At 38.3% G+C, this 24,812-nt stretch overlaps 1 protein-coding gene and 1 pseudogene across 3 annotated transcripts in view; both read left to right on the top strand.

Moving 5' to 3' along the window:
- The window catches only part of NBAS (NBAS subunit of NRZ tethering complex), a 585,536-nt gene that overhangs the window by 234,818 nt on the left and 325,906 nt on the right, over positions 1 to 24,812 (top strand). For all 3 annotated transcript variants that reach the window (XM_077153236.1, XM_077153235.1, XM_077153237.1), the window contains 3 exons: positions 2,278 to 2,463; positions 3,916 to 4,089; positions 21,081 to 21,214. In XM_077153236.1, the coding sequence (XP_077009351.1) occupies positions 2,278 to 2,463; positions 3,916 to 4,089; positions 21,081 to 21,214 (494 nt within the window). The remainder of the gene's footprint in view (positions 1 to 2,277; positions 2,464 to 3,915; positions 4,090 to 21,080; positions 21,215 to 24,812) is intronic.
- LOC143677375 (ATP synthase F(0) complex subunit g, mitochondrial pseudogene) lies at positions 21,221 to 23,797 on the top strand (annotated as a pseudogene).

Genomic DNA, 24,812 nt, shown 5'->3' with positions numbered 1-24,812 from the left:
TCACCTAGAAATCCAGCTTTCTTGGTGGGGGTGCTTACAGTCCCTGTTGATGGGATGGCTGATACTGGCACAGAACAGGGAAGCAGTGCCTGGGGCAATTAGCTTATCCAAGGTGCCTGGTGAATTTACCCTATATGCACCTGATGGGCCGGCTACTTGGAGCATCTGGCTGGGCGACCACCCTTAGAGCCCAGAGGCCTGGCTTTGAAGGCTGCAGATGGCCAGGCCTGCCTCCGGTGCCCCCAGGGAGGTTTCCATAACCAGCCAACTGGGCCTGGCTGGAAAAGAAGAAGGTCAGTTCCCTCCAATCCACACATCTCCGCCTCCTGCTGTCCCCCCTGGTGATTCCAACCTATCTAACATACCATGCTCTCCTCACCCAAATCCCTGGTCTCTCTCTTCCCCAAGTATCGCTGAAGATCCCACCATAATCACTCATCCCCCTGGGACTGCAGTCCCTGTCTTTCTCTCCCTGTTCTGTCTTGTCCCATGGAGCAGGGGTGAATTCACTCTAGCTCACTCCGCCATCTTCTTGGAGAGGTCATTTGTTTTTGTCTTCTGGAAAGTACTTTCATGGACAGGGTTCTCTCCAGCATCACCTAGTGAAGGTGGCTATTTTATTTTACTTAAACACCTCAGAATCAGTATGTTTGATGTAGAATTAATTTTTGCTTTCTCTAAATGTGCTCTTTTAATCATTGCTTAATGAAGAGCCTCATGTGGTACCCCACTGTTTACATGAGACACCTAGGTTATATTCTGTCCTCCCCTCCTCCTCACGCCTCCTCTGATCTGCCACTTTTGCTTCCTGGTATCTCATTTCCTTGTTATATTCATCTCCTTTATGTCTTCAGTGACACTCCCTCAGTTTTGCTCTCCTGTATCTTTTCCTCAGCACATAAGAAATGTTCAACAAGTATCTGCACCATGTGAACAAATGAGTGAACAAATTAGTGATTACACACGTGAGTCACTGTATTTCGGTTAGGATTTTTCTAACTGCAGTTCTCCTACAAATCTACTATTTTTAGTCCAGTCTATTTTCATCATTCATCTTTCATTCATAATTCAATAAGTATTTACTGAGTAGTTTTCCTTCAGTAAATCTACATATGGAAGGAAATAAAAAACTTAGGCAGAAAATCTGTAGAAAATCCTTTTGTGGTATTGTATTTCATAATAAACTGCAAATGATATTTTTTTATGATCTGGCCCCTCTCTTGTACTCTAGCCATGTTTTTCATCATGTCACTTCACATCTTTCTCTTTATCCATATGGACCTACTTGTACTTTCACAACATATTGTGTATGTTCCATGCTGTTCTTCCTTTGTTTTTCCTTCTTTACCTAAAGAGCACCTGTGATCCTTTAAAGCTCGTTTTAAGTAGTCCCTCCTTTGGAAAACTGATACTCCCATGTTGGGCAGGTGTGTATTCTCTTCTTTGAAATCCCAATCATTGACAGCCGTTAACCTCACTCACTGATTTACTGGATGGTCTTTCCCTACTAAATTGAGAGGTCTTTGAAGGAAGAAACTGTAGTTTATTCAGTCTTGTATTTCTAACACTTAGAATGTGCTTAACTCATAGTAGTAAATCATCGACTAGTCTAGGAATAAGAAAGTGAGCCATTCTAGTGTGAGGGAGGCCACAGTACACAATTTTGCCATAATTCAGAGGAAATGATCAAGCGGGTGGGGTCAAATTGCTGTTGATTGAGCATTTACAGGAAAACCATTCTTTGGCTTGCTGTCAGTGAAGGGTAAGGATTCACTCTGAGAAGGAGTGTTTGTACTCAAGTTATCATCAACAAATATTTATGGTAAACCTGTATGGAGATCACTGCGGAGGCATAGAAACTGAATGGGAGTTATAAAAGCAACCTTAGAACCAGAGTGGTATCGTGAAAGTAGGGATAATTTGGCATCATTACTAACTAGCTGTGTCATTTTTTTCCTGCCTGTTAATATAGTATCTTGAGAATTAAATAAACAAGTAACACTGCTTTGTAAACTGCTTAAATGCTTTACACATTTAAAAGTATTGTTTCTGTTATCTTTGTCTTCAGTATTACTTGATGGTGTTTAATTCCTTTGATAGAGATTGATGCTGAAATATTTAATAAAGAACTCTGTTTTCATAGTAAATTGAAGTATGTGCTACTGATAACGTGATTTTATAAAAAAAGAATTAGATTCTGTACTGAAAAATTTTAGTTTTGAGTATATGAGAAAGATCTAATACTCTGAAGGACTTACTGTCACTTTTCAATTTTAGGTTGATTGTGCATTGTCACTTATTCGACTTGGAATGGAGCGGAGTATTCCTGGTTTGCTGGTTTTGTGTGATAATTTGGTTACTTTGGAAACACTGGTTTATGAAGCTGGGGGTGACTTGACCTTGACCTTGAAAGAACTCCAGCAGATGAAAGACATTGAAAAACTAAGGTTACTGATGAATAATGTAGGTTTTATTTTAACTTTCTTGTGAAGCGTTGCCTATGTACATTGTAATATGTGTCTCCAAGCCAAAGATGAAATGTTCTCCACACATGAGAACTTAGCAAATGAAGGACAGTTCCTTGATTTTTTTTTCCCAGTCAAATGTAATGGGTAAATTACTAAATATATCCAAAATAATTTAGGCTGTTTTTGTAATTTTCTTGTCCTTCCTTCAGACTGTCATTGTGGGATTAATCCTGCTTCCAACCCATAATTGTGTTAAAATTCCCAATTACATATTTCAAGGGCTCATAAAAGCAAAAAGTACTGGAGTCTGAGGACTGAGTGGTTATGTGGCAGCAGTGTCCTGGCTTCAGGGTTACGTTTAGGAGAACTTGCCCAGCGACGCTTATATATATTTTTTTACTGGGTCAACTTGTACTTTCTTCTGAAAGTCAGGACCTGGTTTCTCTTAAACCCAGGGTATAAAGAGACACCTTTAAAGGTGAGAGTGATGGTGTCCTGCTGGTGCTGGCTTTCAGGAAGGGCTCTTTCAGTCCTGTAGTCGTTAGGCTGCTCTTTGAGTGGGCTTGATGAGAGGGTAGAAGTCATGGCAGCCTCATGGGTTCTCTTTTCTTTTCCTCAACTCTTCTCTTTTTCTGTGACATTCCGTCTCTCATGCCTTTTATTTCTTTTCTTCCTTTCTCTCTTCCTCTCATCATCTAACCCCTTTCTTATCCATACCACTTTTCATACCTCTTCTGTCTCTATCTTTTCTTTCTTTTCTTCATGATAATGTATTGGATGAAAATTTATTTGTGCCATATATAGGACTCCTTTTAAGAGATTCAAGTGTGTCTCCTGTGATATTCAAGAGAAGGGATTGTGTAATTTTTGTGATACTTATTAAACTTATCTATGCCATTTATAGTTTTCTAAGGGTGGATGTAAAGGAAGAAAACAAAGAGGAAAAGGAAGTGAGAAATCCTAGGTCTTCATAGATCAGACTCCATTCTCAAGTGGCTCCTTTTCTGGAGCTTATTTTTACTTGTCCCTTTCCCTTTTTCTCTTTCTTTCTATTGGTCTGTAGTCTCTCTGACATGCTTTCCACTCTTTCTCTTCCCCCTGCCCTCAGGTAGAACCTCTCTTACTCTGGAGGGCTTCATGAATGAGTAATAATCTTGTATTTGCCTTTCAGAGCTGGGCTTAGGCTACTTGGGAACTCTAACAGATTACAGCCCTGTGGAGGTGGGTCACAGGGATATTTCTGCTGTTAGCTCTACCAGCTCCAGGCAGAAGGTGATTCTCTGGCCTCTGTCTGCATGTGCGTTGTGACAAGAGGTCTAGCATAGAAGGAAATGGGCTCTCTCTCTTTAGCATCAGCTTGCTTATCTGTGAGCTTATCTGTCTGGTATAGTGAGTGATTTAATTTAATAACTACTGCTTGGTTTTTTTGGTTATATTATCTTTTCAGTGTTCTGAGGACAAGTATGTGACCAGTGCGTATCAATGGATGGTTCCTTTTCTTCACCGTTGTGAGAAGCAGTCTCCTGGTGTGGCTAATGAACTGCTAAGAGAATATTTAGTAATGTTAGCTAAAGGGGACTTAAAATTTCCACTGAAGATATTTCAGCATTCCAAACCAGATGTAAGTAGAAACTCTAAGTTCTTAAAAATGTCTGAACTTTCTTTTCTACACAATTAGATTTTGCTTATTAATTTTTATAATAGGCTTTGCAAATACTTTTCCTGTAAACAAAAGAAAAATAATTGTCATTTTATTCTTTTAAAATGTTTTGACAGTACAATCCAAAATGTTTTGCAAGTTTATAAAATTATGTTTGCTTTGATTAATTCCAAAGTTTGTTGATTATGTGTTGGAAACTGGTAATACCAAAAAGCTAAGTATTGAAGTTTTACTTCGGGCAGGCACATGACTTAAGTATTAAGTCATTTAATCCTTGAAATAATCCTATGAGGTATATACTTTTCCTATCTTGATATTACAGGAAAGGATACTTGTATATAGAGTGGTTAAGTCATTGCCCATGGCCCCACAGTAAGTGGAGAAACCTGGATTCATTTGTGTATCTTCTGGTTCCAAAGCTTGTATCCTTAATCATTTTGCTGTTCTCTCCCAGCTGTAGAGTAAGAGTTCTGCCCTTGAGACCTTGAAAATATTTGTGAAAATCTTTAAGCTCTCATAAGAGGATCACAGATAAGCAAATTGATGTTATTAATTATTTGTAAATAGCTCATATTTGCTTCTGACTATTCATAGCTCATATTTCTAAAAGCTTCAGATGGATGATCAATTCTCTTTGTGTGAGCTTAGCATATTTTTGCAAAGTAAATAACCTCTTAATTTGGCCTCAGATCAAATATGCTGTTTCAAGAGATAGTGGCTCTGTATTGGAGAGGCCTCAGGCAGGATGGTCTGTGCGCGGGAAGCACCGATTTACTATGAAGTTCGAAGCGTTAGATGGAGGTTGAAGCAGAAGCCATTTAATGGGAAGCCATTCTAAATTCCAACTAAGTCTCCTTCTTTGTACTAGCTTGTTAGTATTTGAAGTCCAGTAAGTACATGGTTGTAGACCAGAACGACCAAGATAGAAAGGAAAGATTGGTCAGTTAACTTTAATTTTAGAGACTTTTATGAAAAAATTGTCTGTTAGAATATATTTGTTCATTGGCTCTTTAAAATTATCCATCTTTTCATATGCAATTTGTACTTAGAATTCAAATTTCAAATTTAAGATAGTTTACTGTGAGCAGAGGGTGGGTTGTTTATGATAGTAGAATACTGTGGCAGAGTCAGTATAGATTGAATATGAATGTTTTATGAGTTAGAAAGGAAGAAATGACTTTAAGTTCTTTCCAGTAATCTTGTTTGTGATTCTTCTTCCTCATGGAGTCTTGTAAACCGTTTGTATATAGCCAGCTTTTTGTTGGTTTTACTTGGCAATTTAGCATGCGCCTTTTGAATGAAGCATCTAGCCATTTGCCTTTACTGAGGTACGAAGCCATCAGAACAGGGAACAGTGGTGTTGCTGTGCTCTTCCTTTCCAGTCCAGCCTCTGGGCTTCTCTGTTGGTGCTGCCACCTCAGCACGAGTCTGATTGTGGCATGATCTGTGTGGAATCTCCCGTGGCTTACTGCTGCCAGCCTCTGGGGTAACTGTTGACTCTGTGGTGTGAAGGGCTCTTGCTTCCAGTCTGCCTCGTCAGCCTCCTTTTGCATGCACTGGTCCACTCACATTGAATAGCCACTTTCTCACCCTCGCTGGACCCTTCAGGGCTCTCTGCCTTTATTTCGGATGTTCATCTCCACGTCCCTTAACATCTGCCTGCCTGTTTTTTTCATGGACAGGCACCAGGAATCGAACCCAGGTCTCTGACATGGCAGGTGAGAACTCTGCCTGCTGAGCCACCGTGCCCTGCACCCTGCCTAATTTTTGAGAGCTGCCTCTCTAAGGTTCTCTCTACTCTGAAGCTTTTCATGATTTATCTGATGTTGTGATAAGACGTGGTACTCGCCTTATCACACTGTGTTGTGGTTCTTCATTCACCTGTTTGTTTTTCCCTCTCCAGTATCAGCTCCTGGTTTCTTTCCTTTGTTTTCTCTCTGTTTCAGTCACCTCTATATTACCAGGGACTAGCCTGCTGCCTCGTAGAGAGCAATTTGGGCAGGACAGTGAATGGATGATTTAAACTGCATTTCATTATGATGCTTTACATCATTCAATTGTATTTATTTGTTTTTCTGTATGAGATTGGGCTGGGAGCATTGTCTGTGTTTTTCTTGACTGTTTATAAAAAGAATGACCCTTGCATCTCTCGTCAATCTTGCAGAAAGTATTTGTAATAATATAACAGAGGAAATGATTTCTGTGTTAGTTATGCAACATCAGCAACTGACATCTAAATTTTGGTAGCTTACAACAGCAAACACTCATTTCTCACAACTGTACACATCAGCTGTGTGTGGAATTCTACTTTATTCCATGCCTCGTTCATTCCAGGACAAAGACTAAAGGAGCAGGCCCCTGTTGTATCTTGTGGTACAAGAAAAAAGAACTACGTAGAACCACTCAGTGACTTTTGGAAATTCAGTTAGAAAGTGCCTCCAGTTACTTTTTCTCGCGTTTAGAGGCCAGAGAAAGTGCCATGATCAGATGTGGTGTTAATGGGCAGAAAGCGAGACTGGATGCCTGGGAGCCACAGCACAGGTGAGCAGGGTCACAGCAGGGAGGGGGGTCCTCCCCCTGGGAGAGGGACTAGATGCCTGGGAGCCACAGCACAGGTGAGCAGGGTCACAGCAGGGAGGGGGGTCTTCCCCCTGGGAGAGGGACTAGATGCCTGGGAGCCACAGCACAGGTGAGCAGGGTCACAGCAGGGAGGGGGGTCCTCCCCCTGGGAGAGGGACTAGATGCCTGGGAGCCACAGCACAGGTGAGCAGGGTCACAGCAGGGAGGGGGGTTCTCCCCCTGGGAGAGGGACTAGATGCCTGGGAGCCACAGCACAGGTGAGCAGGGTCACAGCAGGGAGGGAGGTCCTCCCCCTGAGAGAGGGAACGGATGCCTGGGAGCCATAGCACAGGTGAGCAGGGTCACAGCAGGGAGGGGGGTCCTCTCCCTGGGAGAGGGAACGGATGCCTGGGAGCCACAGCACAGGTGAGCAGGGTCACAGCAGGGAGGGGGGCCCTCCCTCTGGGAGAGGGACTTAGATGCCTGGGAGCCACAGCACAGGTGAGCAGGGTCACAGCAGGGAGGGAGGTCCTCCCCCTGGGAGAGGGACTAGATGCCTGGGAGCCACAGCACAGGTGAGCAGGGTCACAATGATAAAGTAAAGCACCTAGAAACTTGACCTTATATATAACTGAAGTTGGCTACCACATTTGCCTTTTGACTACCAACTCTCCCTCCCTTCTATGGCGTCTAAAGCGCTTGCCTCTGATTTGGAGCCATTTCTCTTTGTTGCGATCAGAACTTGAGAAGAAACTCAGGCAAGTCCCTGATAAAGAGGAACCGGGAACAAATCTCCTGCCTTCGCATGTTATTTGCTGTCTTCCAAACTTCTAAACTAGCGATTTTTGAATGAGCTGTGCATCAGAACCACAGGAATGTCTTTAAAATTTGGTTTTCTTGGTTCCTTCCAGATGTAATAGATCAGAATTCAAAGGGTAGGGACCTGGTGTATACATGTGATAAGATGCTCAGGGATTGTGATGCAAAGACTTGGTTATAACAACTGCTTTAAATATAAATTTCTTCTTTTATCAAATGGAAATTCACAATATAATATAAGTTTGTTAAGCACCAACTTTTCAGTTTCTATTCTGATTACCTTATTCAGTGAGCAATTTTAAAAATGACTTTTCTCCTTTAATGCTTATTTATTGTAGAATCTATAGAAAACTCAGAAAAACATAGAGATGAAACACACACTTTCTATTTGTGGTAATATGGTAGTTCATCTGAAAACTCCTGTGCTAATTATTTAGAAATACTCGTTAATACTATTATTAAAAAAAATCTTTTTAGGTTCATAGCTGAGCTAATAAGAAAATAAGGGAAATTCTTATAAGCCAAAAGTGAAGAGGGTTGTGAAAGTCAGAGAAAGAGTCTGTGAGAAGAAACCTAGTGGCTTCTCGGAGTAGATAAGGTGGGAGGGGCTGGAGCAGTTACAGTCTCGAAACCCTGTAGAGGCATGAATTTTATCACTTGTCTTGAGATCGAGGATAATCGCTGAAGTGGTGAATTAGAGTTGAGACATCTTCATAATGCCAAGGACCTCTCTTTCTGTCTGTCTGTCTTTCTGTCTGTCTGTCTGTCTCTCTCTCTCTCTCTCTCCCTCCCTCCCTCCCTCCGTCTCTCTCTCTCTCTCCCCCCTCTCTCTGTCTCCCTCCCTCCCTCCCTCCGTATTTATTTATCACATGATCATTCCATTCTTGATATATAATCATTAACTCACAATATCATCCCATAGTTGTATATTCAACATCATGATCATTTCTTAGAACATTTGCATCAATTCAGGAAAAGAAATAAAAAGAAAGCCGAAAAAAATTCATACATACCATACCACTTACCCTTCCCTCTCATTGATCACTAGCCTAGATTTCAATCTACCAAATTTATTTTAAGATTTTTTCCCCCTATTATTTATTTATTAATCCATATGTTTTATTCATCTATCCATAAGGTAGATAAAAGAAGCATCAGATGCAAAGTTTTGACAATCACATAGTCACATTGCAAAAACTATATCATCATGCAATCATCTTTAAGAAACATGGCTACTGGAACACAGCTCTTCATTTTCAGGCAGTTCCCTTCAGCTTCTCCATTACATCTTGAATAACAGGGTGATGTCTACTTAATGCATAAGAATAACCTCCAGCATAACCTCTCGACTCTGTTTGGAATCTCTCAGCCATTGACGCTTTGTCTCAATTCTCTCTTCCCCCTTTTGGTCAATAAGGTTTTCTCAACCCCTTGGTGCTGAGTCTCAGCTCATTCTAGGATTTCTGTCCCATGTTGCTGGGAAGGTCCACACCCCTGGGAGTCATGTCCCACATAGATGGGGGAGGGCAGTGAGTTTACTTGTCATGTTGGCTGAGAGAGAGAGAAGCCACATCCAAGCAACAAAAGAGGTTCTCTTGGGGGTGACAAGCCCAAGTTTAAGTAGGCTTAGCCTGTCTTTGTGAAGTTAAATTTCATATGAACAAACCCTAAGGTTGAGGGCTCAGCCTATTGCTTGTGAGCCACTGCTTGTGAGAGTATCAGGAATTCTCACTTGGGGAAATTAAATTTTCCTCCTTTCTCACCATTCCCCCAAGAGGACTTTGCAAATGCTCTTTATTCACTGTTCAAATCACTCTGGGATTATCAGGGCATCACTCTGGACAAGTGTACAAAATCTCATGGCCAGTGTCCTTTTTGGTTGCATCCTCGATAAAAGTGTAGGAAACTAAAAGCATGCCCCTCGGCACATGGAGACAAAAAGCATGTGTATGTTGGTGAGTACTCCGAATTAGAGATATGTGCATATGAGTATGTGTATGTGTGTGTGTATGTAGGAAGGTGGGGTGGGGTAAATTTCATTTTTGTGCATTTATAATATCAGTCTTGTGTGACATGAATTTGCAGTTTGAAATTATACAACTATAGGGTTTGTCATAAAATTGGATGTGAGCTAGTGTTATCTAATTTGTTTGTTAGCTGCAAAAAGCAGAACCTCTCTGAGAGACTCCTTTCATTCAGACTGCACAGAATTCTCCCAGATAAACTCTGCTGGAAATGGCTTACAAAACACAAAAAGGATGAGCAAGAGATTGAGTAGAATGTGTCAGCGAAGATGGTGGCATAAGCCACTCCAGAGTCCTGTTTCCCCACAGTATTTTTAAAAAAAAAAAACTAGTAAAAACAGCAGAGCCATCTTCCTCAGATCTCTTGCTGGGTCCTGTGCACCCCATACCCCGTGTGTGTGTGGATCCAGCCTGTGCTCCCGTTGCGGTTCCCCAAGGAACGTCCTGGGGTGTCTGTATGGCAGTGCCAGTGGGTCCGCAGGTGGCAGCCCGGAAGACTGAACCCAGAAACTTGGCCCTCCCAGAATGTGCCTGGAGGCAGAAGCAGCTTGTGAACAGTTAAACCAGTGTAAGAAACAATTCAGTGTAAGCAGGAACAGAAATTACTTTGAAATGAAAAACCTTTAAACTGAAAGAAACTTTTCAACAACAGCAGTAGATCCCAGAAAACAATGAAATAATATTTTTTAAATGCCAATGAAAATTAACTCTCCATAGCTAATGGTAGCTTACCATTAATTTAATTCTTCTACATGTTATATACTGCCTGAAACACTTTACATGTATTAACTCTTTCAATTTTTACAACTTTTAAGATGTAGCTGTCATTATTCACAATTTATACATAAGAGAAAGTCACAGAAGTCAGTATTATGTGCTTACTGAGTGGTGGAGTGAAGACAGAAACATTGGCAGTCTAACTTCAAAACTTTTAGGCCATCTCAGTATACTACATCTGTAACCCAGTATGTCTTTCCTTGCTACACTATCACACACACATGGGTAAAAACAAAAAGAGTTTTTAGCTAAATGGAAATGAAGTTTTTCATTTATAGAGCCTCACTGAAGAAAATTATTCAAAGATGTGTTCAGGAATAGGGAAATTATGTCCAAAAGAATGAGATGTAAGAAGGAATGCTGGAGTGGGGGAAAGAATTATATATAGGAGAATTGATAAGTATGACAAAAATACAAAAAACACTCAGTGTATGAAACAGTAATATTGAAAAAATGTGGGAAATGTTAAAAGAACGGTACCGCTGTGACAATAGTAAAATGGAATTCTCTAGTCAGTCAGAATGATCCAAGGGTCTGCATTGTTCATCTTATGGATGATGCATTAACTTCAAACTTTGAGCAGTTACCTATGCATGCTGCTTTGATTTTCTATATTTATTCTGAAAGTGTAGTGCACGTAGGAGGTGGAATAGTGGCTCCCACGGGTGTTCACATCCTAATACCTGAACATGTGAAGATCTTACTTCACGTAGAAAAATGGGTTTTTACAGATTTGATTGAGTTTAGCACCTTGAAGTATGACTTTCCAGGATTATTGGGGTGGGCCCAGTACAGTTATATGGATCTGTAAAAGCACTGAACCTTTCCTGACTGGTGCCACGTGGATGCAGTGTGCTGATTTTACCATTTAGAAATGGGCTTTGCCAGAAGCCAGAAAAGACAAGGAAATGGATTTTTCCTGAGAGCACCCAAGCAGAACAAACACACTGCTGGATTTAGCCCAGTGAGACCCATTTTGGAATCCTGATCTACCTAACTCTAAGATGATAAGTTTGCATTGTTTGAGGCATCCAATTTATTATAATTTGTCGTGGCAGCTTAGAAATCTAATACAGTGTAAACACAGAAAACTGCAAAAGGAATTGTGCCGTTCTACAAATTTTCCTTGGGGGACACCTGTGTCTCTGTAACTTCAGTCAAGAACCTTCCAGCATATTGCCCTCGTTCGGCCAGTTACTGCCCTCCTTTGTGCCTTTGGCCAGTTACTGTTCTCCTTTCTCTCCAAAAGTTTGAAAGTCTTGAACCTGACTCTTTTTGAACCTTATTTAAATGGAATCATATTGTATGATTTGGATTTTTTCATTCTACATTACTTTTGTGAGGTTCATTTATATTGTTGCATTTAACTATGGTTTTTTTCATTTTCATTGGTGAATTGCATTGCAGCACCACAATTTATTTGTCCATTCTACTACTGATGATCAGTTGTTTAGGTTGTGTTCAGTTTTGGGCTATTATAAATAATGTTGCAGTGAATTTTCCTTTATGTGTCTCTTGATATAGTAAACATACATTCATGTTGGCTATATATCTAGGAATGAAATTTTTATGTCCCTAAGGTATGTTTATGTTCAGTATTGGTAGTAATGCTGTTTTCACAGAGTTGTTTCCATCAGGGGTCAATAAACTTTTTTTTTTTTTTATTTCACATGCTTGACAATATTTGCATTGCTTTTTAAATTATAGCCATTATGGTATGTTCAAAGTGGTATCTCATTGTGGTATTAATGTACAGTCCCCTAATGTGGAAATTAACCCCTTTGTCAATTTTATGTGTTAGATATAATTCCTACTCTGCTTTGCCACTTGTACTTAAAAAGATATACTTTATTTTAATAAAGTCCTATTTACTAATCTTTTCCCCCATTCTGTTTGGTACTTTTTTTGTGTTCTGTTGAAGAATTGTTTTCCTATCCCAAGATCATAAGGATTTTGTCTGGTACTAACTTTAGAACAGTGCTTTCCAATGGGAATATAATGTGAGCTGTGTATGTAATTTCTAAATCTTCTAGTAGCCATATTTATACAAGTAAAAAGAAAACAGGTAAAATTAATTTTAGTAATATATTTTATTTAATCAATTATATCCAAAATAGTATTATTTTAACATGCAATCAATATAAAATTAAATAGATATTTTACAATCTTTTTTTATTCCAATGTCTTCAAATTTCTGTGTATATTTTATATTGACAGCAGATTTCACTTTGGACTAGGGAAGTGCTTATAGCCACCTATAGCTGGTGGGAGTCTTGTTCTACTAGCTTCATCGTTCTGCCTTCCACGTTTAGATTCACGGTCCTGTGATTTGGTGTATGGTGGGATGCAGTTGTTGTTTATATCCTGGTAGATATCTGATTGAACTGTCATGTTGAAAATTCTTTCCTCCAAATACGTATATGCAGGTATCTTTCTGGATTCTTTTTTTTGGCTATTAGTTTATTCTTGTGCCAGTGCCACATAGTCTGAATAATTTTATCTTTACTGTAAATCTTGATATCTGGGAGAGTAAGCCCTCTCACCTGGTTCTTCAGGAGTTCCTTGGCTATTCTTTTTCCTTTGCAATTCCTTATATATTTTATAATCAGCTTATCAAATACCCCAAAATAAATCTTTAGAGATGTTGATCGGGCTTCATATAATTTGTAGTTTGCTTTGAGGAGAAATGATATTTTTATATCGTCTTCCAGTTTTTGTGCATGTTTTCCCTCTTGATTCGGACTTAAGCCTACCTTTTTAAATTTATTATTTATTCCACCTCTTCTGTGTTTCTTTCTCTTTTCCATTTATGTTTTTTTAAATTCTATTTTCTTTCTATTAAATTGCCAGTATATGTGCTTCAATTATGTTTTTTATGGTTATTCTATAAGAAGAGATATTGCCAAATTATCTTATTTGAGTCTCATGTAATTTATGACCTTTACCACTCAGTTCCTGCCAACATAAATATCTTAGAACATTTTACATCATTTATCCTCCCCCTTTTGTTATTGTTGTACATTTTTTCTCCAAATGTTATACCCCCAAGAAAGATACTATTGATTTATACTTTTATATTTATATTTTATTTGTGCTGTTTTTTTTTGATCTTCATTCCTTTCATTTATATATTTATGTGCAGTATCATATTGTTTTTACTTTAAGAATGACTTTTAGAATTTCTTGTAGTTTAGATCTGCCTGCAATGGGTTCTCTTGTTTTGTTTGTCTCAAAAGGTCTTTAATTCATTTCATTTTCAAAGGATATTTTAGCTGTGTGTAGATTGCTGGATTGGCAGTTGAATTCTACGGTTTACAGATGTCATTCCATTATCCCCTGGCTTCCATTTCCCCAGTTTCCCCTTGATAATTCTATCTATGTCCTTGCATTTATTCTGCTTGGTTAACAAGGGTTCTTGAACTTGTGACTTACTATTTTACATGAGGTATGAAAAATTTTCATCATTATTTCTTTAAATATGTTCTCTTCCTGCATCTCTCTGACCTATTTTATGGTATTCATTTTCATGATGCCCCTTATGTCTCTCTCCTATTCTTTATTTTTCTGTTTTGTTGTTGTTCTCTGGTTCTCAGACTGGATATCTTCAGTGGACTTATCTTCCTGATTACTAATCCCCTTTCCAGCTCTGTATAGTCTGTTTTCTACTTATCTATTTCATTCTTAATTTTATTTATAGCATATTTCAGTTTAAAATATGTATACTCTTGGCCATATTAATTGCAGTTATTCAAAAGTCTGTGTCTGATAACTTTAGTATTTGACTTAATTTTATGTATGTATTATTCTGTGCTTTTTCTCTTGGTCATATCTTTTGCTGTGCTTCGTGCTTTTGGACTGAATTTGTTTTCGAAAAATTGTAAAAGCTCATAAAAATATTTAACTTTGGCATTCAGATTTGGATTTGCATTTTAGATATAGATTTGGATTAGATTCAGCTTTTTATTAATTTGACAGGTTATTATAGAAAGTGAAGATTATTTTAATCTGATTAAGGATTGAACTGTTTCAGATTTCAAAAAGACTGCCGTATTTCCTGTTTTCCCCTATTCCTAGGGGGTACCTTCAGAATTCTAAATTGGAAGCATTGAAAGTTTATTAGTCCCCTTTTTGGCAAATCCTGAACTCCTATCCCAGCAGTGAGTATTGGCTGAAAGCTTTCTTTAACACCTTAAACTCTTGGCTGCAGTTTTCTGCTTCCCTTCTATTGGCTTTTGCTCCTTGGGGATTGAGAAGTGCCTCTTACAGTGCACTCACTATTCAATACAGTGATCCCTTGTCATGTTTGGTCATATAAATTAAAATATAATCCAAATAAAACTCAGTTAATCATACTCATTGGCTTCCCAGATATGGGCATGTGTGCTGTTCCAAGTACTTTGCAGTTGCAGTCCATGTAGCGATGAGTCACCTTGTCCATATGTATTTTTGTACTTGTTGTGTTTCTTCAGGGTATATTTCCAAAACAAGACTATTGGGTTTGTTGGCAAGTATTGGGTCTGTTGGCAAGTGTGTATGTGTGTGTGTGTATATATATATATTATTATATATATATATATAATATTAAAATTGTGTTGGTATTGACAAATTTCTCTCCAGAAGGCTTGTTTCAGTTTGCATTCCCACTACCAATGTAGAGAGTGTGCCTGTTTCCTAAAAGACTTGTGGTCAGACTTTGTTGTCATATTTTTTAATTTTTGCCAGTCTAATATGTGAAAAATGGTATTTTGGTGTTGTGCTAATTTGCATTTCTCTAATTATAAGTGAGTTTTAAGATTTTTCTCATATGTTTAAGAGATTTCTATTTCTGTTTTGTGAATGGTCTGTTTCTATTTTTTTTTCCTATTGTTCTCTCAGTTTTTTGTCCCTTTGTACCATAAATCTTAGAAATTTTTATATGTGGTCTTATTAGCATTTGTCTGTTGTGTATGTTGCAGTTATTTTCTCCCAGTCTTTTACCTGTCTTTTAACTTTGTTTGTGGTATGTTAGGTTATGTAAATTAAAAAGAAAAATTTGTGTAATCAAATCGATCAGTCTTTTATTGCCTCTGTGTTTTGAGTCATGCTTAGAAAACCTTTCCCTACTCCAAGGTTAAAGAAGAATTCACCCACATTTTCCTTTAGTTCTTGCATGGTTTTGTTTTTACTTTTAGATCCTTTAATATGTTTTTAGTTTATTCTTTTGTGTTATATGACATATGGATCTAATTTTAGATTTCCCCAGCACCATTTATTAAAAAGTTTTTCTTCACCTGGGTGATTTGAGATGCTACCTGTGTCATATACCTAATTTCCTTATTTATTTTGGTCTAATTCTGGAGTTTCTATATTACTCTCCTCGTCTGTTTCTCCATTCATGCATTAGTAGTGCACCATTTTAATTATAGAGACTTTAGAGTCCATTTTAATTGTTTAGTAAGGATAGTATATCCCCCCCCCAACCCCCGCCACTGCCTGGGGTTTTTGCAGCTGTTCCTGAATATTTGTTTTTCTACAAATGGAATTTTCTCTATCCTTATTTCTTCAAATTGCTTGTTGTTTGTATGGATGAAAGTTTCTGATTTTATGTGTTCATTTTGTATTCTTTTTCACTGATTTCTTTTATTGTTTGTTTCTGGGCGGATATCCAGATATACTGGCTATCATTTGTTAATTTCTGGTTTGTAGGTCATAATTAGAAGAATTTTATTATTATTATTTTTTTAATCATGATTCTCTTGCAGTTGACCTTGCTATCTGTGGCCTGGAAGATAATCTGCTGCCCATGGTGGGGAAGAGTCATTTCTTTATCTCTTTAGGAACTCTTTTCTGTTGGCACAAGATGGGGCAAATGGTGGAAGCAAGAGGAAGTGTATTTTCAATTATATGAAGTTGGAAAACTTGCAGGGATTCTAACAGGGCTAGAATGCAAAGTTTCTTTGAAATTTGAGCTTTAGGGATTCACAAGAAAGATATGCTGAATGGTGTAAGAAGAGAACAAAATACCACAGGGATACAGAGAGGAGCGGGATTTATATAGGAGAGTAGTATGAGAATTTATTCATTGGACTAGCATTTCTTCAGCATGTGCCTGGGACTGTAAACATTTCAGAAGTTTAATAGAATTTGAAGTCAAATGGAGGTAAAACTGGATTATTAGCCAAGCTTTAAATGTGGCAAGGCTAAGTTATTTAGAAGACATTCCAGGTAGGAGTGGACTAACAAGGGAGACGTAATCAGGTTAATAGCATGTTTAAGAAAAGTCAAGTAATTTAATTTTGGTGAAATAAACTGTGTAGAATGGTAGTGGAATAAACTGTGTAGAATGGTAGCGGAATAAACTGTGTAGAGTGGTAGCGGAATAAACTGTAGAATGGTAGTGAAATAAACTGTGTAGAATGGTAGCGGAATAAACTGTAGAATGGTAGCGGAATAAACTGTAGAATGGTAGTGAAATAAACTGTGTAGAATGGTAGTGGAATAAACTGTGTAGAATGGTAGTGGAATAAACTGTAAAATGGTAGCGAAATAAACTGTGTAGAATGGTAGTGGAATAAACTGTGTAGAATGGTAGTGAAATAAACTGTGTAGAATGGTAGTGGGCCTTAGGACCACAAGTGTCAGTTAGCATCAGGCCACAGAGGAATGTGAAAGGAAGACGAAGAACTTATTCTTCATCTTTCACATTGAGTTGCTGCTCCAGGTTGTTAACACAAGACTTTGAGGACATGATTGAAGGTGAACTGTAGGGCAATTCCATGTCTGTGGGCTGTTTAATGGCACTTTAATGTCTGAGGAAAGGAATTACAGGAAGCAGGATTCAAGTAAAACATCAAGGAGTCTCTGCTTTCTGTTTCAGGTGGTTTCCCAAATTGTTTGACTGAAACTGGTTTCAGCTTTTACATTTCTTTTATTTATTTATTTTTCTCATCAAACTTTGTTTTAATGGGTCTCAGAATTCTGTGACAGATTTTTGGTCGCTGTTTCCACTTAAAAAGTACTGATTTTAAAAACTTAAGTACTTAAAATTACCACACGAAAACAAATGGTCCACAAAACATTCCTTTCCTTCTGAAGGTTTTCAGATGCATTGTTATCATTAACCAGTTTTTTGCTATTATACTTAAATGGCCAATTGAGACGAGCAGTTCTGAAACAGTTCTTCTACCACTGGTTAAGGCTAGGATGGCAGGTGTTATGGGCAATGTTCATGTAGCTTCCTGAGCTTTCTGGGCAGCCTTGGTGACCTTCCCTGCCCCAGCAGCCTTCCTGTCCACTGCCTTGATGACACCCACAACAACTGTATGTCTCATATCATGAACAGCAGAGCAACCCAGAGGAGGACAGTCAGAGAAACTCTCAACACACACGGGCTTTCCAGCAACCATATCAACGATGGCAGCATCACCAGATTTCAGGAATTTGGGGCCATTTTACAGCTTCTTGCCAGAATGGAGATTAATCTTCTCCTTCAGTGCAGCAAGCTTTCAAGCAGTGTGATCTTTGTGACAGTCCAGCACAGGATCATAGCCAGCACTGATTTGGCCTGGATAGTTGAGCAGTGAAGCCAGCTCCTTGCATTGGTGGGTCAGTTTGCTGTCATCAGCCACATTGCAATGACAAGCATCTTTTTCAATGTTCTGGACATTGAAGCCCACTGTTCCCAGGATGAGCTTCACTCAGAGCTTCATGGTGCATTTCAACAGACTTGACTTCTGTTGTAATGTTTACTGGAGCAAAGGTGACTACCATGCTCAGTTTGGGAACACTCGACCCAAAGGCACAAAACCAGTACCACCAATTTTGTAGACACCCTGAAAAAGCAGACAAAAGGACGTGTCAGCTGGACGAATAGGTGGCAGAATGAACTTCAAGCAGCATGATTCCACTGGCGTTGCCATCCTTGCCAGTGCCTTTCCATCCCTTGAACCAAGGCATGTGAACATTTGGCTCCAGCAGGCTGTCACCATTCCAACCTGAAATTGGCACAAATGCTACTGTCAGGGCTGTACCAGTTTTCTCAATGTAGAATGCTGACTTCCTTAACTATTTCCTCATCTGTCTTCTGACTGTAAGGTGGTTCAGTGGAATCCGTTTTGGCAACACTAACTATTGGTTGTTTCATACCGAGTGTGTAACCAGGAGAGCATGCTCTTGGATCTGCCCATTCTTGCATATACCAGCTTCAAATTCACCAACATTCAGGACAGCACAGTCAGCCTGACCTGTGCCTGTATTCATGTTTTTAATAAAGTTTCTGTGTTCTGGGGTGTCAAGGATGGTCACATAATAATACTTGCTGGTTTCAGATTTCCACAGGGAGATATCAACAGTGATACCATGCTCACTTTTTGAGCTTTTGCTTTATCCAAGACCCAAGCATACTTGAAGGACACCTTTCTCGTCTCAGCAGCCTCCTTCTCAAAATTTTCAGTGGTTCTTTTGTCAGTTCCACCACATTTGTAGATCAGACAGCCATTTGTGGTGTACATGCCTGAATCTACGTGTCCAATAACGACAATGTTTATATGAGTCTTTTCCTTTCCCTTTTTGGCTTAAGATAGAGCATGTTTTCACTGCACCTGTGTTCTGGCAGCAAATGTGTTGCAAAAAAGGAATTCTTAAGTTTCTTGAGATATATTCTTGCTGTATTTGAGTTGTTTATCACCATACCTGTCCTCCATCTTTTACCTTGTTCCTGCATGTATGATTCCTCTGCAAAATCATGAGAACTGGTATTGCAGGGTTTGGGCTCTAGAGCCAGTTACTTGGATTTGGATCCTGGATTTACCGCTTACTAATTCAACCTTAGACAAGTTATGGGCAATGCTGCCATTTTCTTTTAATGTTAAGTGGAATAATACTAGTGCTAATCTTATAGGATCATTATGAGGATTTATAAAGTAAGAAATCAGGAAAAGTTAGTTATGTTTATTAATTAATAACACTTTTTGTTATTATGCCTTGCTTGTCCCCATTCACCAGGTTTCTACTTCACAACCTTGGAAAACTCTTTGTCAGATGTTAATGTCAAATGCATGATATGTTTTTTGTAATTCCTTGAAGACATATCTAAAATCCTTTAACCCAATTGGTTTAGGAAACTATACTTTATTTCCCTGATAACCTTGAATGCTCCTTTTTTACATCCATTGATGTAGTGATTTTCAACTGAGAAAATGCCTTTGTTTGACATCTTCTTTCCTATCTGTTTGATAGTTTCTACTAAAATGTTGAAAGCCAGTAGATCATTATTATGGAACTGATCTTAAGCTTATTTTATTGTTAAAAATGTCTCCAAGAGCTGTATTCCAGTAGTCATGTTTCTTGAAGATGATTGTATAATGATATAACTTTCACAACGTGACTGTGAATGTGAAAACCTTGTGTCTGATGCTCCTTTTATCTATGGTATGAACAGATGAGTAAAAAATATGGATTAAAAATAAATAAATAATGGGGGAACATGTTAAAATAAACCGAGTAGATTGAGACACTAGTGATCAATGAAAGGGAGTGGTAAGGGGTATAGAAAAAATAGGGGGAACAAAGGTTAAAATATACTGAGTAGATGGAAATACTAGTGGTCAGTGAGAAGGAGGGGTAAAGGGTATGGTATGTATGAGTTTTTTCTTTTCATTTCTTTTTCTGAAGTGATGTACATGTTCTAAGAAATGATTGTGGGGATGAATATACAACAGTGTGATGATATTATTAGTCATTGATTGTACCTCAAGAATGGAATGTTCATATATTATGTTGTTTTGTTTTGTCAATAAAAATATATTTTAAAACAATGTCTCTGAGAGAATAGTCTCAAACTTTCACTCTGTTTTTATGTGGTGCTAATTTTATAAACATTTTCATGTAGTTATTTATTTCATCCTCACCGTGACCCTATTAGGGAGGCTTTATAGCTAGCTGCCCAGTTTGATAGATGAGGAAAACAGTGCTCAAGTCTGTTAAGTAACCTGACTGCAAAACCTCTTAAGGGAAGAGCCAGAATTTGCACTGAGGTAGTTTGGCTCTAGAGGGCTTAAACTCTTTACAACCTTTAAACTTTTACAATCTTTAACAAACTGCCCCTGAAGTCTATAATAGGAAGCTTAGAAGAAAAAAATCAAGTTGATTTTTATAGCCTAGAAAATGCTCCAAGAATGGGAATCCCTGGTTTGCCATGGACAATGATACATCTTATGCAGAAATACTATGCTATACATAGTATCCATCTTTCTGTGTCATAGGCACGGAGTGTGTTTTGTGCTCTCTGTGGTGGTGTGGTTAAAAAAGTGTATGACTGCATTTCAAGCTGAATTCTTTTGAATAAAATGCCAATACTGTATATTTAAATAAATATTTCAATATATAATGCACATTGAAAAAAAGCAGGTCTAATACCTGTGAATATTAGCTATTTTACATATTTTGTAATTGAATGAAACAAGTAAAATTTGGTTTTAGAATTACAAATGCTTTTAATGAATTGCCTTTGTAATTCATTGTGTTTCTCCTATTTTATTTTGAATGGATCATAAATCGAAGAGTATGTTTTTAGCAGATGCAGAACTTATGGGTTCCAAATGATCTTTTCTGGCTGATCCTGTAACTAGAGTGTGATTTCATTTAGAATTATTAAAGACCCTAAAAGCTAAATAAAAGTCAAGATTTGCTCTTATAGTTGATTAATTGCACTATTTAATATTCTATTGACAGTGGCGCTGGGATATGGAAATACTGACTGTCAATCTATTGACAACATGCTTTATGTTTTTCTAGCTACAGCAGAAAATTATTCCTGATGAAGACCAGTTGATGGCATTAGCACTAGAGTGCATCTACAGCTGTGAGCGAAATGACCAGCTCTCTCTCTGTTATGATATACTAGAATGTCTGCCACAACGAGGCTGTGGGTAAGTGTCCAGAGGGTGACAATCTGGTGTTGCTGTGTTTTTTCATTCTAACACTTTAAGCAATAATGTTGCCTTTCTCCTTCTCCCAGAATGTTCATTATAGTGAGTTTTGGAATATGAAAAAATATAATGAAGAAAAAATAAAATCATCTGTAATCCTGCTGCATAGAGACAGACTTTTGTTCTTCTACCAATATATGAGAAGTCAGTGTAATTTTGTCAATTTTGATAATTATCCATTAAAAAACAAACAAAAATATTACCACCACTATCACAACAAAAAAACTATTTAACTGAATACTTAATACCATGTCTTTTGTTTTGAATTGTGTATTTTTAATTCAGCATTGTAATTATTTGTAGGCCAGTTGTATTCTATGAATTACATAGAAGCTCATAAAATTACATAGTGGGTCTTGCCTCTTGCCGCTGTATAATCAGTTCATTTAAGTGGTGATGTAGTTCTTAACTGGGCTTAAGTTTGAAAGATAATTTATATAATATTTTTTAGGTTATTTAGTTGAATGCAAATCAAATTTATATTCATTCTTTGGAAGTCAGATAACAGTAATCATCTAACCATTGTTTTAAAATCTAGCATGTATTATAAGTTTCTCATCTAGGGAAGTTAATTCTAGCACGTGAAAGAACTCTGGACAAGGCGCCGGAGGACCTGCCTGTGCCCGTGTGGCCTCAGCCAAGGCTGGTAGTCCCTGCAGCCATCAGTTTCGCGTCTGCCAAGTGAGACCGTTGACAAGAAGGCCTCTTTGCTCTCTTTCTCTTTCCCTTTGCATCCTCTTTTTCTCTTCTCCCTGTCTGCTTTTGTCCTTCTTTTCCCTCTCAAGAAAATTTTATTTTTTTGTGAAACAAATGATAGAAATCACCAATTTTGCAGCCTCCTATGAAATAAGTCTCCTGCCATCACTCATTGTACTGAAATCAGATGAGAGACTGATGGGCAGCAGGGTATTCACGTGGCACAAAAGTATTTCCCAGTAACTGTTAAATAGCACCATGAAGAGACAGACTGCCAAATACAGAATGTACAGTGTTCTACAAATCAACTGGTTTGGTCACTCTGAAAAATAGTGTCATAGGGTAGAGCAAATTGACAGGTGGGGCATAGTGCTCTAAAGTAGAGGGATCCAAAGGGTCATAAACCTCTTCACGTTTTTAAACATACAATGATTCATGAACATTGTTAATGTCGGGGTATGATAGACTTGTAACAGATGAATAGCTCTTTGCTTCCCCGTGTTTCTCTTGTTCTGTGATCTGAATTATCTTTTTTGACAAACCAAGCCTTTCATTGTAGGCATCCTTGGGAAATTGCCTGATGTGTAAGCAGCTGGTTTATTTCTTAAGTGAAGAAATACTGATCCCCACCAAATGAGAACTGATCTATCAGCCTTATTAATGGGGAAGCTAAATGGAGACAATAGGAGGATCTAATGCTTCCCTTCCTCGGTTTAGATTTGGGGTGTTCGTGGAGGGAAAGGTAAATCAGAATAGACTCGGAATCAGTTTGTTACCCAAGCCTGTGGAGGTACAAACAGGCTGCCCCCCACCCCAGTACAGCACCGTACGCTGTAGCGAGTATGTCTCTGAGCACTGCGGCATCTTGAGCTGTGGGGCAGCTCAGGATCATCTGGACAGATGTGGACCAAAACATCCTGCCCAGTATTAAAAATCTTCAATCCAATGGATGTCAGGTGTCCATAGTCAGATTACACTTCTTCAGAGGGCAGCGTGAGATGCAGAAAGTCCTTCCTTAATTTCCTAGAAAGCAGGAGAACTGGGGAGTTTCTTCCTTTCTGGGTCAGGCTAGGGGTTTGATAAGAGGAGGAAATTGTTCCTTTGTAAGCTTGATGTCTCATTTTTGGTTCCTCAATTAATATGGCAAAATAATTTACTTCCAGCTGAAGTGTGCAATTTAAAAAATAAATGTATCAGACTTGATTTTCCAATAAAATAAAACACCTAAATATCAGAGTTTATCTGTTACTTTTTAAACAGTAGTTTGCCTTCCACTAGGAGATAAGAGGCTTCATGGAATGATGATGTTAAAAGAACATTTTTGATGTTAGATATTCCAGTTTGGGAATCAGTGTATTTGTTTCCAAAGACTGTGTATGTTAAGAAATACCTCTCATCCTAGAGTCATGGCCCAGTTTGTCCGAAACCTTGCTGAGAAGGCTCTGGCGCTGGCCAACGCTGCTGTGACTTACTCGAAGCCTCCATGGGCCACATTTTGGCATTATGCCAAGGTTAAGCTGGTTCCTCCTACCCCTGCTGAGATCCCTACAGCTATTCAGAGCCTAAAAAAAATAGTCAATAGTGCTCAAACTGGTAACTTCAAACAGCTCACAGTTAAGGAAGCTCTGCTGAATGGGTTGGTGGCCACTGAGGTGTGGATGTGGTTTTATATCGGCAAGATCATAGGCACGCGTGGCATCATTGGCTATGATATTTGAAGACCAATCTTTAACATCTGACTATGTTTGGCTTATTATTGAGTATTGTTGGACCATGTGTGATCAGGCTGCTATCTGAATAAATAAGATAATGTGTGAAAAAAAAAAATGCCTCTCTTGAGTATGTGTACTAGAAGCTTTTCTTGGCCTCAGATGAATGATTTCTGATTTAACAGGTATTTTTGTAGTATATATAAACCAGTATAAACCAAAGAGTTAGCTTGTTACTTTTATTGTTCCATCTATTCCTTAATGATTGCTTTTCACATTTACAATATTATAAGGAATTTGTAATTACAGATTAACCTGGTGGTAAAATAGAAGGACTTTAAGTATTTTCTATGGTTCTTTTATTATTCATGCCAAGTTTGTCAATTTATGTTCTTCCTGTGATTAGTTGTTTATTTTCGGTTATTGAAAGAGTTATTTACAAAATGGAAGTTATATTTTTCTCTAGTCCCATTTAGGAAATGAAAAAATCATTTATTTAAGCTAATTAAAATTTTGTGCATCTTACTAGGCAGCACCTCCCACCTGACTGAAGAATCTTAGCCATTATGGTTGTGAGTGGCAGATCTCCAGGGAAGAGCATTGGTCTTTCAAATGGATAACGTTTGAATGCTACAAAATGACAGTTTAAAAATATCATTACTGAATGTAAATGTTAATGGAAATTAGGTCTGATAAACGACCTTTTGAAGGACTTTACAGTCTTTCAAAAAGATGGGATAATCCTTGCAAGTTGTATGGAGTAATGCCACATAGGTTTACATCAGGTCAGATTGGCAATTTTAAATTAATGAGGCTTTTGTAGCCAAGTCATGACGTTTTACATTTACCAAACCAAGACAAGTATTTTTATTTGGGTTCTTCTTCAATAAAATCCTAAGATTTTGCTAAATCCAACTGGGTGTTGGATCGGCAGGCACCTGGAAGTGGGGGTGTGGGGGTGCTCTTTTGGGGGCATTCCTGCTGTGCGCATGCAGAGGTCACCTAGGCTCAGAGAGGCTTCTGTAGCAGTTGCCGAGCTTTTCTACTGAGAACCTGAATTCACTGGCACATAGTTGGGCCATGTTAAATCTGCCCTACCAGCCACATGTTTGCACCTAATCATTTTAGCCATG

Source organism: Tamandua tetradactyla, chromosome 3 (assembly GCF_023851605.1).
Source record: "Tamandua tetradactyla isolate mTamTet1 chromosome 3, mTamTet1.pri, whole genome shotgun sequence".
NCBI classification, from domain to species: domain Eukaryota; kingdom Metazoa; phylum Chordata; class Mammalia; order Pilosa; family Myrmecophagidae; genus Tamandua; species Tamandua tetradactyla.
This window is presented reverse-complemented; position numbering and strand designations above follow the sequence as displayed.